Source organism: Bufo bufo, chromosome 2 (genome assembly GCF_905171765.1).
Source record: "Bufo bufo chromosome 2, aBufBuf1.1, whole genome shotgun sequence".
Classification (NCBI taxonomy): Eukaryota; Metazoa; Chordata; class Amphibia; order Anura; family Bufonidae; genus Bufo; species Bufo bufo.
The window spans coordinates 466,195,473-466,212,779 of NC_053390.1; the positions used below are offsets into that span (position 1 = coordinate 466,195,473).

The 17,307-nt window shown below is 49.5% G+C and overlaps 1 protein-coding gene across 2 annotated transcripts in view; it reads left to right on the plus strand.

The window, feature by feature from the left end:
* Window positions 1–17,307, plus strand: part of UPF1 (UPF1 RNA helicase and ATPase) — a 119,377-nt gene that overhangs the window by 25,400 nt on the left and 76,670 nt on the right. For both annotated transcript variants that reach the window (XM_040417665.1, XM_040417666.1), the window contains exons 2-7: window positions 211–353; window positions 1,780–1,869; window positions 2,539–2,706; window positions 3,402–3,582; window positions 4,905–5,066; window positions 6,904–6,988. In XM_040417665.1, the coding sequence (XP_040273599.1) occupies window positions 211–353; window positions 1,780–1,869; window positions 2,539–2,706; window positions 3,402–3,582; window positions 4,905–5,066; window positions 6,904–6,988 (829 nt within the window). The remainder of the gene's footprint in view (window positions 1–210; window positions 354–1,779; window positions 1,870–2,538; window positions 2,707–3,401; window positions 3,583–4,904; window positions 5,067–6,903; window positions 6,989–17,307) is intronic.

Below are 17,307 nucleotides of genomic sequence, written 5' to 3' on the forward strand. Positions count from 1 at the left end.
TGCTTTGTAATAAAAAAAAATTGCTAAATTAAAAGGTAGATTACAAAAATGACAAATCGCTTTCCCTGCACACCTGAAAAAAAGAATAAAAATAAACTGCGGTTCCATTTCAGTAGTTGTGTGTAACGCCCATCTGAGAAATGTCTACTGCTTGAGTTCAGGGTTGTGTATATAAGTTACAAGAAGACCTTTTTTCTGCCATATTTGTAGGTTAATGGCCCAGATGGTATACTACAGAATGGCACAGTGGATGATGGCGTGGGGAAAACAAGTCAGCTGCTGGGTGAGCTGAACTTTGAGGAAGATGAAGAAGACACATATTATACAAAGGATCTTCCGGTGCATGCCTGCAGGTTGGTGGAATGTGCTCCTCACCACTGGGAATTCACCACAGTTCACACTACAACTGTGCCTTGTGCCACTGTTGGTACACATACATATGTTGGACCAAGAATGTGGTATGAATAGAGCCTTATGTACAGTTTTATTCTTAAACCTTGCTAATGGTGGACTCGTGCAAGAGGTAATAAGCAGTGATAGCCAGTTCACATTGTTCGCCCGCAAACATATGCGGGCTGCCATCTTTTCTCACAAGTCCGGCGAGGCACAGGTAAGCCCTTGCCTGTGTGCGAGCCGGTCTGAAATAAAATGCGGTCACTGGGAGCAGGCACCGGGGGCCTTCATCGGGCTGTTCTCGGAACTGCCTGCTCCCGCTGACCGCATTTGATTTCAGACCGGCTCGCGGCACAGGTAAGGGCTTACCTGTGCCTCGCCGGACTTGTGAGAAAAGATGGCAGCCCGCATATGTTCGCATGCGAACTGGCCATCACTGGTAATAAGGGTCCAGTTCCTTTGTACACCACTTTTAACCAATGAAATTATTCATTGTTTTTTAATTTTTCTTTTTTTGTTTGCCTTTTTCTAAAGGGTACATTAACACTTAATGGTTGGGGTTTGATTAAAACGCCATTGGAGGGGAAATGCATGTTTTTTTTTTTACCTTGGTTTTTGATGCATTTGCAGTTTCTAGGTTTTTACAGATGAAACACATTTAACATATTTCACCTGTAAAGGGGGGGGGGGGGGGGGGGGGGGGGGGGGGGGGGAGAAACAGATGCATCCAAAATCAAGGGACAAAACACATCAGTTTTTCTTCAGTGCAGTTTTTATGTGTGAATGTACTCCAACTTTCCTAGATCTGATTCAGGTAAATACCCCACATAGGACATGCTTTGGTTATTTTAAAAAATAAAATGTTATCCAATGTGTGTAGTAATTTGATTTCCTGGTTTTTAACAGCATTAGGCCTCTTGCACACGACCCTATGCCCTCCGAAACATACGGTCTATGAGGGGGCCGTATGTCCCGGAGCGGCATTGATCGTGCTCACGGGAGAACACAGTATCATAGATTACGATAATGATGTGGACGTCAGGCCGCCTGCGGGGCTAAGATCATATGAGTGTGGGACAATTGCCCCGCGGGGTGCACAGCATCATTGTAATCTATGATGCTGTGTACTCCCGTGATCAATGCCACTCCGGGACATATGGTCTGCTCATAGATTGTATGTCTCGGAGGGCAAACGGTCGTGTGCAAGAGGCCTTATAAAGCAGCCTGCACTATCACTACATTGCTGCAATGAAAGGATTGATATACATGACATACCTGTAATCAATATTGTACTAGTTAAGCTAGTTACTTGCCTTTAGGTACCATCTTAATTTAATCCTGTGAACCAAGATGAACATTTTTATTTTTTATTTTTCCTCTCTTTAGCTATTGTGGCATTCATGATCCAGCTTGTGTGGTCTACTGCAACACAAGTAAAAAATGGTTCTGCAATGGACGTGGTAACACCTCTGGCAGGTATGTATGAAATAACCAGAATACCCCTTTAAGCCATAAACAGTCATGTGAAAATCTTTTCCTATGTTGGCATCAGAGCAAATAAGGCTACTTTCACACTTGCGGCAGAGTGATCCGGCAAGCAGTTCCGTCGCTGGAACTGCCTGCCGGATCCGGCAATCTGCATGCAAACAGACAGCATTTTTAGACTGATTCGGATCCGTCTCACAAATGCATTGCAAACAACTGATCCGTCTGTTTGTCATACACACATTTTTAAAGGTCTACGCATGCGCAGGCCGGATCCGGCATTTCGGTATTTTTAATGCCCAATACTAATACATTCCTATGGAAAAAATGCCGGATTCAACATTCAGGCAAGTGTTCTGTTTTTTTGGCCGGAGATAAAACCGCAGCATGCTGCGGTATTCTCCGTCCTGAACAGTCATAAAGACTGAACTGAAGACATCCTGATGCATCCTGTACGGATTGCTCTCCATTCAGAATGCATTAAAATAAAACTGATCAGTTCTTTTCCGGTATTGAGCCCCTAGGGCGGAACTCAATGCCAGGAAAGAAGAACGCTAGTGTGAAAGTACCCTCGCCTTCGGACTGTCTCTGCAGATGTCACTTGTGGTGAGGGCCTGTTACGAGATCTTTTTAATTTTATTTTCTGATTTTACTTTCCAGCCACATTGTGAATCATTTGGTAAGAGCAAAGTGTAAAGAGGTCACTCTGCACAAGGATGGACCACTTGGCGAGACTGTGTTGGAATGCTACAATTGTGGATGCCGAAATGTGTTTCTCCTGGGATTCATTCCAGCTAAGGCAGATTCTGTCGTTGTGCTTCTGTGCAGGTGGGGGCTTGTTTGTCATTTTTATAGAAATACTGAAACTGAAAAAATTAAATTTTTTTTTTTTTATTCAATAAATTTGTTGGTAAGCAGCTTGCATTTTAACTTTATTTCATGCAAGCAGCCACCCCACCAATCACAAGAATTAAGATGGTGAGCTGCAGTTTTGTGCAGGGCTGCTCCATTGGCTGTGCTTGGTATTTCAGCTCAGCCCTGTTTTAGTTTTGCTTGATTTTTATATTTTAGGTATAAAAAGGTGCTTGAAAAATCATTCACTTGAATTGGGGAAATTTGTAAATAAAATTTTGTCTAAGAGAACATGGGCAAACTTATGTTGCTGTATCTACAATCCCTTTTTCGTGTTAAGGCTTATTGCACACTGATGTGTGCGCTCCGTGGCCGTATTGCGGACCGTGTTTGCATGGATGCGGACCCATTCACTTCAATGGGTCCATAAATCCGTAGATGCGGAACACTACGGTAGCGCTTCAGTGGGGTTTCGTCCCGTACTTCCGTTCCGCTAAAAGATAGGACATGTTCTATCTTTTTGCGGAATGGCCGGATCGTGGACCCATTAAAGTGAATGGGTTCTGCTGCGGCTGCCCATGGTGGGTGTTCGTGCATTGCGGCCCGCAGCACGGCCACAGTGTGCACACGTTCATGTGCAATAGGCCTTAATGGTAATTTTCTTTTCTTAGGCAACCATGTGCAAGTCAGAGCAGTTTGAAGGACATTAACTGGGACAGTTCCCAGTGGCAGCCTCTTATTCAGGACCGTTGCTTCCTCTCCTGGTTGGTGAAGATCCCTTCTGAACAAGAGCAGCTCAGAGCTCGCCAAATCACTGCTCAGCAAATAAACAAACTGGAAGAGTTATGGAAGGTAATGTGCATTATAACTGCATGTACTGTATTCATAGGGGTGCATCTTTTTCATGCCTAAACGTTATACCAGATTGTAAGAGATGGATATATCCTTTTTTTACTTTTTCATTCACACCATCATATTAGGGCATGCAGGCAAATATTTGCTTCCCACTTTTCTTTAAAGGGGTGGATCCCCGATGCGCTCTTACTTTTCTTCCCGCTCCGAACTGTGACAGGAATAAGCCGGTTGTAGAGACAGTGGGAGCAGGGAGCGCACCAGGGGCAGACTGGGCATGCGCTGCTTTTATTAGGAAAAGCAGCGCATGTGCAGTTAGAATTTAGCCATGGATGAGCTTTCTCTAACGCTCCTCCATGTCGCGTACAGCCATGAACAAACTGGTTGCACACAGAGCGGGGCTGAGGGGGCGGGGCTCATTATAAAAACATTACCATTCAGAATTTTTTTTATAAAGTATATTAGGAAACTTTAAAAAAAAAAAGGGGGACCCTAGACAGAAAAAAACCCTGTCCAAACCCATTTTCTGCATCAGACTACAAGTATCTACACTTGACACTGTTAAAAGCTTTCAGTGTCGGGTGAGAGGGAGACCGTATCTCCTATTCTACCTGAACCTAACTGTAAATTTTAAGTACAGCGGTCTCAGGTTTTAACTGCTCAGATATTTCCAATCCCAACTGCAGCAGGCAGATGAGCTGTATAACAAAGCTGGCACCCACTGTGTATGTTGTGGGCATGGCTCAACAGCCTGCTCCATACAAATGCTGTGCCTCGGTGACAGAATTGTAGCACGCAAATGCAAAGGTACAGCAAGGACGCATTAGAAACTAGGATTCAGATGATTGTAATAAAACTGGCTTCTTAAATACTGATTTAGGTGAGTGATTCTCCCATCCAGGTGCTGTCTGCATGTAGAACAGACAGCTGAGATACTGACCTATTAAAGTCAATGGGTAAAATTTACAAGAGCAATTTTCTGCATGGAGCATTGGTTTGTACCAAGAAAATTACAGAATGCACTATCCAGCTACAAATTTTTATTTTTTTTTATATTTATTTATTCCTCCCTCCCCCCCCCACAAGATTTGTTCGCTCACATGGGTCTGCAAGTAAAACTGACTGAACACAGACTCCGTGCGTGTGCAGTCCATTTGAAAGAACTCCTCTGTTTACCGTCCAGAACACAGGCTAGTTTAATATCGCTCAACTGAAAGGAGCCCTTACTCCTTGTGTCTTTTTCCCTATGGAATACATAGGAATTGTCTACACACAAAGTTCCTGGAGATTCCTTGTAATTGAAATTATATGTACATTTTTAGGAAAACCCTTCTGCCACATTGGAGGATCTGGAAAAGCCTGGTGTTGATGAGGAACCTCAACATGTTCTGCTTCGTTATGAAGATGCTTATCAGTACCAAAATATATTTGGGCCTCTTGTTAAACTTGAAGCGGACTATGACAAAAAACTGAAAGAATCTCAGGTAGGTGTTTTTTTTTTTATGCACAGTTCTTTTATTTCCAGGCCATGAATATCAAATCGATGTGGGACCATCTCTCTGCACCCTGCCGGTCAACTGTTTGAAGGGGCTGTGGCTCTTGTGTGAGTGCAGATAGACCAATGTGAGCAAATCGGTACCTTCAAAAAGCTGATTGTGGAAGTGTTTTGAGAGTTGGATGATGGGTAATCAATATCCTAAACATGGGAAAGCCCCTTTAAAGGGGTTTTGCCAGGTTAGAAACGTATCTGGTGGAGTTCCAATAGCTGGGACCCCACAGATTATGAGAATGGCGGTCCTGTACCCCCATATGAGTTGAGCAGTAGGTTGTGTATGTCTGCTGCTGCTCCATCCATTCTCTATCGAACTGCTGGAGATATCATAGTACAGCGCTTGGCTATAGGGAATGAATGGAGCAGTGGTGTACACTCGTGACCTGCTGCTCCATTAATATGGTGGGATGGAACCCTTGTCCTTGCGAAGACTGGGGGTTGCAGCAACTGGACCCCTGCCGATCAGATGCTTATTTCCTATCCGGTCGATAGGGAACACCTTTATAACTTGGACACCTCTATAACCTCTTTAAGGCCTCATTCACACGACCGTTGTTGTGTTCCGTTCCGCAAAATGGGGTTCCGTCGTTCCGTGATCCGTTTCCGTGTGTCTTCCTTTATTTTTGGAGGACCACCAGACATAAAGGAATAAAAAAAAAAGTCTAAGACCGGTTTTCCATGCAAATGATTGGAAAAAAACAGACGCGGATGACAATCTTGTGTGCCTCCGTGTTTTTTAGTGGTCCGCAAACCGTTTTCCGTGAAAATAATAGGACAGGTTATATTTTCATTCTCTGGCTCAGTAAGATTACGTCGATACCCCATATGTATAGGTTCTTTATGTCTAAATAGTGTAAAATAAAATGTAAAATTTGATATTTTTTTTTATTTTTAAATCACCATATTCTGACCCCCATAACATTTTTTTATACTTATGTCTACTGAGCTGTTTAGGGGCTCATTTTCTGTAGTATTTATTGATACCATTTTGGAGTGTGCGTGACAATTTATTACAATTTTTTGGGGTAAGAGAAGCAATGAAAAAATTGCAAATTTGCAATTTTTACCCTTTTTTTCCATTGCGCCATTCGCCATATTGGGATTTTTTATTTTTTTTCTATTTTAATAGTATGGGCGTTTTTTCGATCGCGGTGATACCCATGATGTTTAGATTTATTATTTAGGTATTATACGAAAAGGGGTGTGATTTAAACTTTTTTTTACATTATTATTTTTTATTTTTTTTTGTGGTTCATATCGGCCTATAAATTGTTTTTTAATTTTGGTCTATCAGGGATTTTTGAAATGCCATTTAAACTCCATTTTGCTCATTTCTTATCCTGGCCTGCCATCTGTTGGCCAAAAAAAAAATTGCAGCATGAACCACTTTCTGCCTCATCAGCGAGGCTGAAAGTGTTCCGCGCAAGTACCAATGACCCAATTGGCAACACGGGGCATCTGTAGGAAGTTTTTTGTGCATTTAGATGCTGTTACCTCACTTGGTCACGGCATCTAAAGCATTTAATTACCGCGATCAGCATTATTGACGATCACCGGAAATTAGCCGCAGATCTTTGTATGAAACGGCAGAAATCTGCCAGCCATGGCGCCCGCTGCACGTGCGAGGGGTGCCATGTTTACACATCGATCAAGCGCGGTACATGTATGGCACTCTTATCGAACGGGCTAAATATGTAGCGCAAAGCTGAAAATGTATTTTAAAATGCAATATTGCAAGTTGAAAAATGTGACTTGTTAAATTTGTCTAGACACAAGATAACATAACAGTGCGATGGGACCTTGGCCTCAACAAGAAGAGGATTGCTTACTTCACTTTGCCCAAAACTGATTCTGGTAATGTAAATTTCCCTGTTCTTTTTAATTATCAGTTTTATTGTCACTTATCCCATGAAAAGTATTATAGTGCAATGGATAAGGCATTTTAAATTAAGTATTATTGCATTATTCGTGCAATAATGCTTTTTGGATTGTTGGGTACATTACATTTTCCACTCTGCTAGTGCCCCCTGCTGTTAATTCTTCTTTTTCACAAACTCCATCATCCAGTGTTGGACAAACATGCACAGTAGCTTCCCTTATCCCCTCCCTCAGTTAACCCAGCAGTTTGCTAATAGCAGTGGACAGATCACCTTTTAACGTGTCACTGCCTGGAGTTGTGACAACTATTACCGTATTTCTCGCCCATTCCATTGGGGGACACAGACCATGGGTATAGCTTAGGCCATTACTAGGAGGAGACACTATGCAAATAATAAAAAACAGCTCCTCCACTGGCTATACCCCTATGCTCCAACAGGAGGACCTCAGTTTTAGCTTGGTGTCGGATAAGGAGGTGACACTAATTTTTCTCTTCTCCGGTTTGTTTTTTTCTCAATAGAGGACGCAGGGTCGAATGGCCGTCCCCGGCTATCTCCCCTTCCCCCCAGAAGTTAAGTGGAACCGGGCTCGACCTGCAGCTCCGGTGGCCTACCAGATCCGGGGTCACCTAGTCCTGCCCTCTATCCAGTGCACTGCCACTCCTTGTGCCAGATGACTGAAGAGGTGACCCCCTGCTGGTCCGGTACAGAGGGTGAAGACTGCAGGACTCGGATAAGTACATTGGCTCTCCTGCAAGCTCCCCCTCCCCCCGTGCTCACACTGTGACACGGTTCTTTAGGGCTTACCTGTGGATCTGGGAGGGCCGGCTGGCTAAGAGGGAGGAAGGATTCCTTCTTGTTCCCTGCATTCCGGCGGTGGGCGCCATTTTCGGAGCCGGGGGTCTGCCTTTTTTCATAGTTCCCGCGCGCGATCTTCTTTTTTACCGCGATTTTTTTCGCGTGATCTGTGACTTGGGGGGCGGAGCCTATCGCGTCAGCCCTTGCGCTTCCGCTTTGCCTCAGCGCCTCTCTACGCTTGAATGCTACTCCAGCTCCTCACAGGTCACGGTAGGACAGATAGTGTTCCGCAAAGCTGTAGGAGACCCTGACTCCGGGATTGCTGCCATCATGCCAAGACCTGGGGCCCCCCAAAAATCTAAAACGAAACCTCAGGTCCCACTGGGATCATGTAAGGTCTGCTGCTTGCCACTATCTGTTACAGGCTCCTGTGACTCTTGCCTTTCCTCGGGACAGCATCATCCACCTCCTCCTCCCCCTCCACCAAACCAGCCCAGTCCCTCCTCCGGCCCTTCGGAGCCCGCGGAGCCCTCCTGGGCCTCTGCCATAGCTTGTGCGGCCGCGAACTTGGCCCAAGTCTCGCGCGCGGCCATGGCCTTTATGGAACGCATGTCGGCCACTGATCCACCGCCTGTGGTTAGCACCGCTCCACCCCCCCACAGAGGACGCTCGACCGTTAAGAGGCAGCGTACGCAGCAGCATCCCTCCTCGGATTACTCTGCTTCCCCCCCTCGCCTGAAGGCATGTTCAGCCTCTCCCTCTCGCAGGGATTACAGGTCTGAAGGGGAAAGGTCTGGCTCGGACGAAGACACAGAGCCGGAACCCTCTCCTAAGCTCTCCACCGTGGTGGCAGACTTGGTCACGGCGGTACGTGACACCTTTGACATACAGGGGGAACTTCCTTCTACTAGTAGCCAGGAATTCCCCCTCTTACATTCCAGAAAACCGGAGGCAGTCACATTCCCCATTTATGGCGAGTTCACCAAGGTCCTTTCTAAGGCTTGGGAACGCCCTAATCACCGTTTTTCTGCTACGAGGCGTATGGATACTCTTTATCCTTTCCCGGCAGATAACGTGCAGCAGTGGTCTTCTCCTCCTAAGGTCGACCCGCCGGTGGCCAGATTGGCTAAGAATATGGCAATACCAGTCCTGGACGGGTCCTCCCTACAGGACTCCGTTGACAGGCGCTTGGACTCTTTCCAAAGCCATATTCTCTCTGGCGGGCACAGGTCTGCGGCCTGTGTTCGCCTCGGCCTGGCTAGCCAGGGCGCTTTCGTGTGGTTGCAGCGCCATCATCAGGACCTCGCGGAGCAGGATGCCTCTGCAGACACCCTAAACTTCATCCTCCAGATGTCCCAGGCGACAACATTCCTCTGTGAGGCCTCATTGGACGTCAGCACTCTTTGCGCGGATTTCGGCCCTCTCGGTCACGCAGCGCAGGGAGGTCTGGGACGCCGACGCTTCCTCCAAGCGCTCCCTCACTAGCCTCCCCTTTGCGGGCTCCAGGCTCTTCGGTGCTAAGCTGGATGAGATTATCTCTGATGCTACGGGGGGCAAGAGTACACGCCTGCCCCAATCTAGATCTAATCGCGCCTTCAGAGCTCGCCCCTCTGGCTCTAGAAACCAGTCCTTTCGGCGTTTCTCCTCCTCCAGGTCTGCGACAGCCCCCTCCTCCGGCGGCTCTCAGGACTCCCTCGTGAAGCCTTCCTTTAAGCCTCAACCTACCTTGTGCCCGCGGGCACAGTTCCAGGGGAGTTCTGCCCGCCCCGCCCTCTGCTCTCCTTTCAGCAGGTCTGGAGGGCTCACGTTCAAGACGCCTGGGCCGTGGAAACTGTAACTTCCGGTTACAAGATAGAATTAGTTTCCAGACCTCCGGAACGTTTCTTTCCTCAAAGAAGGAGGGATCAGTGCGTCCGGTCCTGGACCTGAAGCTGTTAAACAAGTCCCTGCGGGTGCGGAGGTTCCGGATGGAATCCATCCACTCAGTTATTGCTTCTCTTCTTCCAGGGGAGTTCCTTGCGTCGGTGGACATCCGGGACGCCTATTTGCATGTCCCTATCGCAGAATCTCACCACAGGTTTCTACGCTTCGCCATTGGCGACTGTCATTATCAGTTTGTCGCCCTTCCCTTTGGGCTGGCGACAGCCCCGCGGGTATTCACAAAGATCTTGGCGCCGATCATGGTGCTTCTCCGTACCAGGGGCATATCTCTGCTGCCCTACCTGGACGACATTCTCATAAAGGCTCCCTCTCGTCCCCAGGCCGAAGACAGCGGCAGGATCACTGTTCAGACTCTGCAACAGTTCGGCTGGCTGATCAACTTCCCGAAGTCCTCTCTCCAACCTTCCCAGAGGGTGACCTTCCTGGGGATGATTATGGACACTACTGCAGCCCGGGTATTCCTCCCGGATTGCAAGTTCTCACGGATACGGGAGCGGTGTCTCGCCTTCTGCATTCCCAGTGTCTCTCCATCCGGGAGTGCATGCAGTTCTGGGGCTTATGGTGGCCTCCTTCGAGGCAGTCCTCTTTGCCCAGTTTCACACTCGGCCTCTGCAGCAGGTGATCGTGTCTTTCTGGGACAGAACATCAAAGGGTCTGGACTCTTGGATCCGCCTTCCTCCTCGGGTTCGCATGAACCTCCCGTGGTGGCTGTCCCCTCAGAATCTGACTTCGGGGAAATCCTTCCTCCCAATCTCCTGGACAGTCGTCACCACCGATACCAGTCTCCTGGGTTGGGGCGGCGTTCTCCGGGCTCGGACTGTTCAGGGGGTGGGGTCAGAAGTGGAAGCCCGCCTTCCGATCAACCTATTGGAGCTCTGTCTCATTAGACCCCCCTCCTAACGGGTCTCCCGGTAAGGATCCAGTCGGACAATGCCACGGCCGTGGCCTACATCAATCATCAGGGCGGAACCCGCAGCCGGCCGGTGATGCAGGAGGTGAAGAGGATCCTCCAGTGGGCGGAGGCTCACGTTCCAATATTGTCTGCAGTGTACATCCCAGGGGTCGAAAACTGGACGGCGGACTTTCTCAGCCGCAACAGGGTGGATCCGGGAGAGTGGTCTCTGCATCCGGACGTATTTGAGGATGTCTGTCGCCGTTGGGGCCGCCCGGATGTGGACTTGATGGCGTCCAGGCTCAACAACAAGGTTCCCACATTCCTGGCCCGAGCTCGGGATCCGGAGGCGTATGGGGTGGACGCTCTGGTGTCTCCGTGGCAAGACTTCACACTCCTCTGTCTTCCCACCACTGCCTCTACCCCCAAAGGTTCTTCGCAGGGTCGCGGCAGAAGGAATTCCGACCATCCTCATCGCTCCCGATTGGCCTCGCCGCGCCTGGTTCTCGGAGGTCACTCGGATGCTGGCGGACGTTCCGTGGCCTCTTCCTCTCAGGGAAGACCTGCTGTCTCAAGGACCTCTCTTCCACCAGAATCTACAACCACTTCGTTTAACGGCGTGGCTGTTGAGACCACCATCTTGAAGAGGGGCTTCTCGGTCGTGAAGACCATGATCAAAGCCAGAAAAAACAGCTTCCTCCCGGATATACTATTGTACCTGGAAGGCCTTTCTTGCCTTTTGTGAGAAGATAAACATTTTTCCCCTTCATTTCTCCGTTCCGGTGGTCCTCTCCTTTCTCCAGTCGGGTCTTGAGATGGGAATGTCCCTGAGCTCTCTGAAGGGTCAGGTCTCCGCTCTGGCCATTTGCTTTCAGCGCTCTCTGGCTCTGCTAGGTCCGGTGAGGAGGGGGTGGCGCATTCGGTTCTTCCGTATGTCCTTTCTCTGCCCCCCTGGGATCTGAACCTGGTTCTGTCTTCTCTCCAGGAGGCTCCTTTTGAGCCCCTAAGGAATATTTCCCTGAGCTTTCTCACCTGGAAGGTGGTCTTTTTGGTGGCCATCACCTCTATCAGGAGGGTATCTGAGCTGGCTGCCCTTTCCTCTAAAGAGCCCTTTTTGGTCTTCCACAAGGACAAGGTGGTACTGGACCCTGTCCCTTCCTTTTTGCCCAAGGTGGTTTCCGCCTTCCACCTTAATGAGGACCTAGTCCTGCCATCCATTTGCCCCGCTCCGGCGAACCCCAAGGAGCGCGCTCGCCATTCTCTGGATGTCCGTGCTTTAGGGTGTACCTGTCGGTTACTGCCCCATTTCGCCGCTCGGACTCCCTTTTAGTGGTTACCGAGGGGCCTCGTAAGGGTCTGGCGGCCTCCAAGGTCACTGTGGCTCGGTGGATTTGGTCGACTATTGCCATGGCCTATCGGTCCCGGGGTAGGGTTCCCCCAGCGGGGGTTACCGCGCACTCCACCAGGGCGGTGGGGGCCTCCTGGGCTAGGCGCAATCGGGCCTCTATATCACAACTTTTGTAAGGCGGCCACCGAGTCGTCCTTACATACATTTTTTACAAAGTTCTACCAGCTGCACTCTTTGGCGTCGGCTGATGCTGCCCTAGGGCGCAAGGTATTGCAGGTTCCTTTTTAACCGTTGGATGTTTTCCCTCTGGAGGTGCTGGTCTTTGCACCCCATGGACTGCTCTAGGACGTCCCATGGTCTGTGTCCCCCAATGGAATGGGCGAGAAAAGGAGATTTTTTGTGAAACTCACCTGTAAAATCTTTTTCTCATCTTTTCCATTGGGGGACACAGCTCCCACCCATTCTTGTCTGTTGCAGGATGGGTTGGTTCTATTCTATTGGGACCTTATGGTTAACGGTGTTCCTTGGTTCTGCTTTTCTTTGTTAATATTTGGTTTCTGATCTCCTTTTCCTACTGCTTTTGCACGCACTGAGGTCCTCCTGTTGGAGCATGGGGGTATAGCCAGTGGAGGAGGAGCTGTTTTTTATTATTTGCATAGTGTCTCCTCCTAGTAATGGCTTAAGATATACCCATGGTCTGTGTCCCCCAATTGAAAAGACGAGAAAAAGATTTTACAGGTGAGTTTCACAAAAAATCTCCTTTTTTCGCCCTATAAGACGCACTTCTCCCCCCCCCCCCTCCCCAAAAGTGTGGGGGGGGAAATAGCAGTGCGTCTTATGGGGCGAATGCTCCATTTTTCCGAATTTTCAATGACATGCCGCGCGGGTGTATCAGCTGAGAGGGAGGAGGGGCTGGGGGCCAGCATCTGCTTTTATAATGACAGCGGGGCTCGTGCAGTGACTGTATTCTACTACACGGGCCCCGCTCACTGTATATAATATCTATAATTGTAGGCATTGTTAATATATAAAAGTTCAGGGTAATCAGCGCCTGTATACCGTACTTACAAGCGCTTTTAGCAGAGAGGAGGGAGGAGGCAGGATGGGCGCTGGCAGCGTAAATCACTACGTCACGTGCCTGCGCCGCCCACTTTATGAATGAAGCAGGCGGCGTGGGCGCATGATGTAGTGACTCATGCTGCCAGCGCCCGGCCTGCCTGCTCCCTCCTCTCCGCTATGAGCGCTTGTAAGTATGGTATACAGGCGCTGATTACCCTGAACTTTTATATATTAACAATGCCTACAATTATAGATAAGATTATATACAGTGAGCGGGCCCCGTGTAGTAGAATACAGTCACTGCACGGGCCCCGCTGTCATTATAAAACCAGATGCGACCCCCACCCCCTGTATTGGGGGTCATTCACACCGCAGGGACACTATTATGGGGGGTATCTGTGGATGACACATAGCATAAGATGCTATATATGTGTCACCCACAGATCCCCCCCCCCCCATAACTGTCACCCACAGATCCCCCCCCCCCCCAATAACTGTCACCCACACATCCCCCCCCCATAACTGTCACCCACACATCCCCCCCCCCCCATAACTGTCACCCACAGATCCCCCACCCATAACTGTCACCCACAGATCCCCCCCCCATAACTGTCACCCACAGACCCCCCCATAACTGTCACCCACAGACCCCCCCCCCCCCATAACTGTCACCCACAGATCCCCCCCCCCCATAACTGTCACCCACAGATCCCCCCCCATAACTGTCACCCACAGATCCCCCCCATAACTGTCACCCACAGATCCCCCCCCCCCATAACTGTCACCCCCACACAGATCCCCCCCCATAACTGTCACCCACAGACCCCCCCCCCCCATAACTGTCACCCCCACACAGATCCCCCCCCATAACTGTCACCCACAGATCCCCCCCCCCCATAACTGTCACCCACAGATCCCCCCCCCCCATAACTGTCACCCACAGATCCCCCCCCCCATAACTGTCACCCACAGATCCCCCCCCCCCATAACTGTCACCCACAGATCCCCCCCCCCCCATAACTGTCACCCCCACACAGATCCCCCCCCCCAATAACTGTCACCCACAGATCCCCCCCCCCATAACTGTCACCCACAGATCCCCCCCCCCATAACTGTCACCCCCACACAGATCCCCCCCCCCCCCATAACTGTCACCCACAGATCCCCCCCCCATAACTGTCACCCACAGATCCCCCCCCCATAACTGTCACCCACAGATCCCCCCCCCATAACTGTCACCCACAGATCCCCCCCCCATAACTGTCACCCACAGATCCCCCCCCCCCCATAACTGTCACCCACAGATCCCCCCCCCCCATAACTGTCACCCCCCACACAGATCCCCCCCCATAACTGTCACCCACAGATCCCCCCCCCCATAACTGTCACCCACAGATCCCCCCCCCCCATAACTGTCACCCACAGATCCCCCCCCCATAACTGTCACCCACAGATCCCCCCCCCATAACTGTCACCCACAGATCCCCCCCCCATAACTGTCACCCACAGATCCCCCCCCCCCATAACTGTCACCCACAGATCCCCCCCCCATAACTGTCACCCACAGATCCCCCCCCATAACTGTCACCCACAGATCCCCCCCCCATAACTGTCACCCACAGATCCCCCCCCCCCATAACTGTCACCCACAGATCCCCCCCCCCCCATAACTGTCACCCACAGATTCCCCCCCCCTCATAACTGTGTCACCCACAGATCCCCCTCCCTCCCATAACTGTGTCACCCACAGATCCCCCTCCCTCCCATAACTGTGTCACCCACAGATCCCCCTCCCTCCCATAACATTTTTTTTCTTCTTTTCCTCCTCAAAAACCTAGGTGCGTCTTATGTGCCGGTGCGTCTTATAGGGCGAAAAATATTGTATACGCTTGACATAAATAAAAATACATGGAAATTCAGATTTCTATGTCCCCATGCACAGATCTTAAGAAAATCGTAGTATTCAGAGGCAAATCTTGTGATCCAGAGCCCGATAAACCTTAATCATTCAGTGGCCTGATAAGTTGTATGTGCAGCTGCTTAATTTCTCACTACTAGTAAAAAATAAGGCCTCCTATATTTGACAATAAGAGATTTAAAGGCTATGTACACCTTCTAGCTTTGTGACTGGTACTTTCACTTTGTGCAGGTTTATCTAATAAACCATATCTCTAAACTACTGACTGGTCATAAACACGTATTTAAACCACATGATCAGTAATCATCTCTGCTCTCTGTTTATACGGTCAGAGAGCAGAGATAAGGACTTCATATGCAATTTAGCCATATAACATTTTGAATATTTGTTGTTAGATGAGAAGGATACTACTCAGGCTTCAGAAGACCTCTTGGTCCTTTCTTTACTTTATTTTTCACAGTTAAAAAGTGTTGCATGGCTCTCAGGCCCACTTTCAGAGTTCGCCAAGTTGTAAACCACATTCAAGTGTGACGTTTCGGGGGTCACGCCCCCGTACTCATGCGTGAAGATCAGGTGTAACCAACAGCCTTAAATATTCTAGGGCATGGGCGTAGTCTGTCTTGAATCTCAATTCGTGTCTAAAAACATTCATTTGGTTACAAATTGACATTTCACTAAAATACTTTAAAATTACAGATGTCATTCAACCCTTTTGGTTTTAATGTTTCCATTTTCCACTTCACCACCATGACGGCCCGGAGAGATTGACCCCTGACCTCTGTAGGGGCAGGAACAGAGATAGGTTTAAAAGGACCCCTCCCACCACCATTCACCAGTGTGTTCCTGCCCCTATAGCGGCCAGGACAGAGAAAAGTCCTCTCTGGCTTTCAGGGACGAGAAGTGGACCTCGTTTTATTATTTTTAAGTACCTGGGTGACCGCATCGGTGGTGTTTCTTGCCTCCCTTGCGGGTCCTTTCACCCAGAGATGCGTCCCCTGCTCTCCGGCGGACTTTGTTCTTAAGCTGACAGGGAGACGCCAGGGTCACGCTCCCTGTTGTGGGAAGCCTGCCCTGAGCTGCCGCTGAGTCGCCTGCCTCCTGGGAGGTAGCCGACCGGAAAGACGCTTTGCGCTGTCGCGCGCGTCTGACGTCACTTCCGGGCCGCCGGACGGAACCCGGAAGTAGACGGAGCTCCTATAAAAAATGCTAACAAGCACCTTCCCGTTGCGCTCTCTGCAATCGTGCTCCGACCGAAACATGTCGGACCAGGAGAAGGAGCCACAGCAGCAGCAGGAGCAGACCGCTCCCGAGTGCCCCTGCGTGAGTAGCCCACCTGGGCAAGTCGGCAGCTTCACAGGTGGCAGGGGGGGGGGGGGGGAGATGTGTGTCTTAGAGTTAACCGCTGTTCCCCTCCCCCTGGTGTGTCTGCTGGTATACTGCATCAAATTATGCTCCTATACTAGACTGACATAAATTTAATGGGCTGCCTCTCTCACTTTAGGCCAAACTTACTTTAAAAAAAGGAAAAAGGACCGCCAAATGCATCCAGTGCTCCGTCAGGCTTCCTGAGGACTATACTAAAAAGCTTTGCAAGCATTGCATTTCTAAAATAGTGAGAGACTAACAGCCCTCAATTATGCAGGAGTTTAGATCCATGATTCAGGAGGAGGTTAGGTCCTCACTGGCCTCCCTCCGTGAGGATACCAGGGGGATTCGCCCACCTAAAAGACCCAGGGGGGCGGACATTCCCTCTGACTCCGAGGATTTAGAAGACGATGCCTCATCCTCTAGAAAAGAGGACGACGACCCCCTATCTGAAGGCGAGATCGTAGAGGACTCTAGAAAATTTTTCTTCTCTCCCAGTGAAGGGTGGGGAGCAAAAATCTACTCCGAACTTTACCAGGGAGACTGGCCTCTGAAAATCGCAGCTCAGTCCTCCAACTACAGGGAGCTCAGGGCAGTTTGGGAAACAATACGAGCAGCCGCTCCAAAACTAAGGAACCAACATATAAAGGTCTATTCAGACAATGTAACGACCGTGTCCTACCTCAAGCATCAGGGGGGCACACGGTCTCAAAAACTGGAAGGTCTGTCCAGAAAAATCTTCCTCTGGGGGGAAAAAAATGTAAGATCAATATCGGCAGTTCATTTAAAAGGAAGCCTAAACTGTGCGGCGGACTTCCTCAGCAGGACTACCATAGACCAGGGAGAATGGTCCTTAAACATCGAGATCTTCAATCTGATTGTCCAGAGATGGGGCCTTCCAGTGGTAGATCTCTTCGCTACAAGGATAAACACAAAGGTATCAACCTTTTGCTCCCTAAACCCAAGGGACAGGCC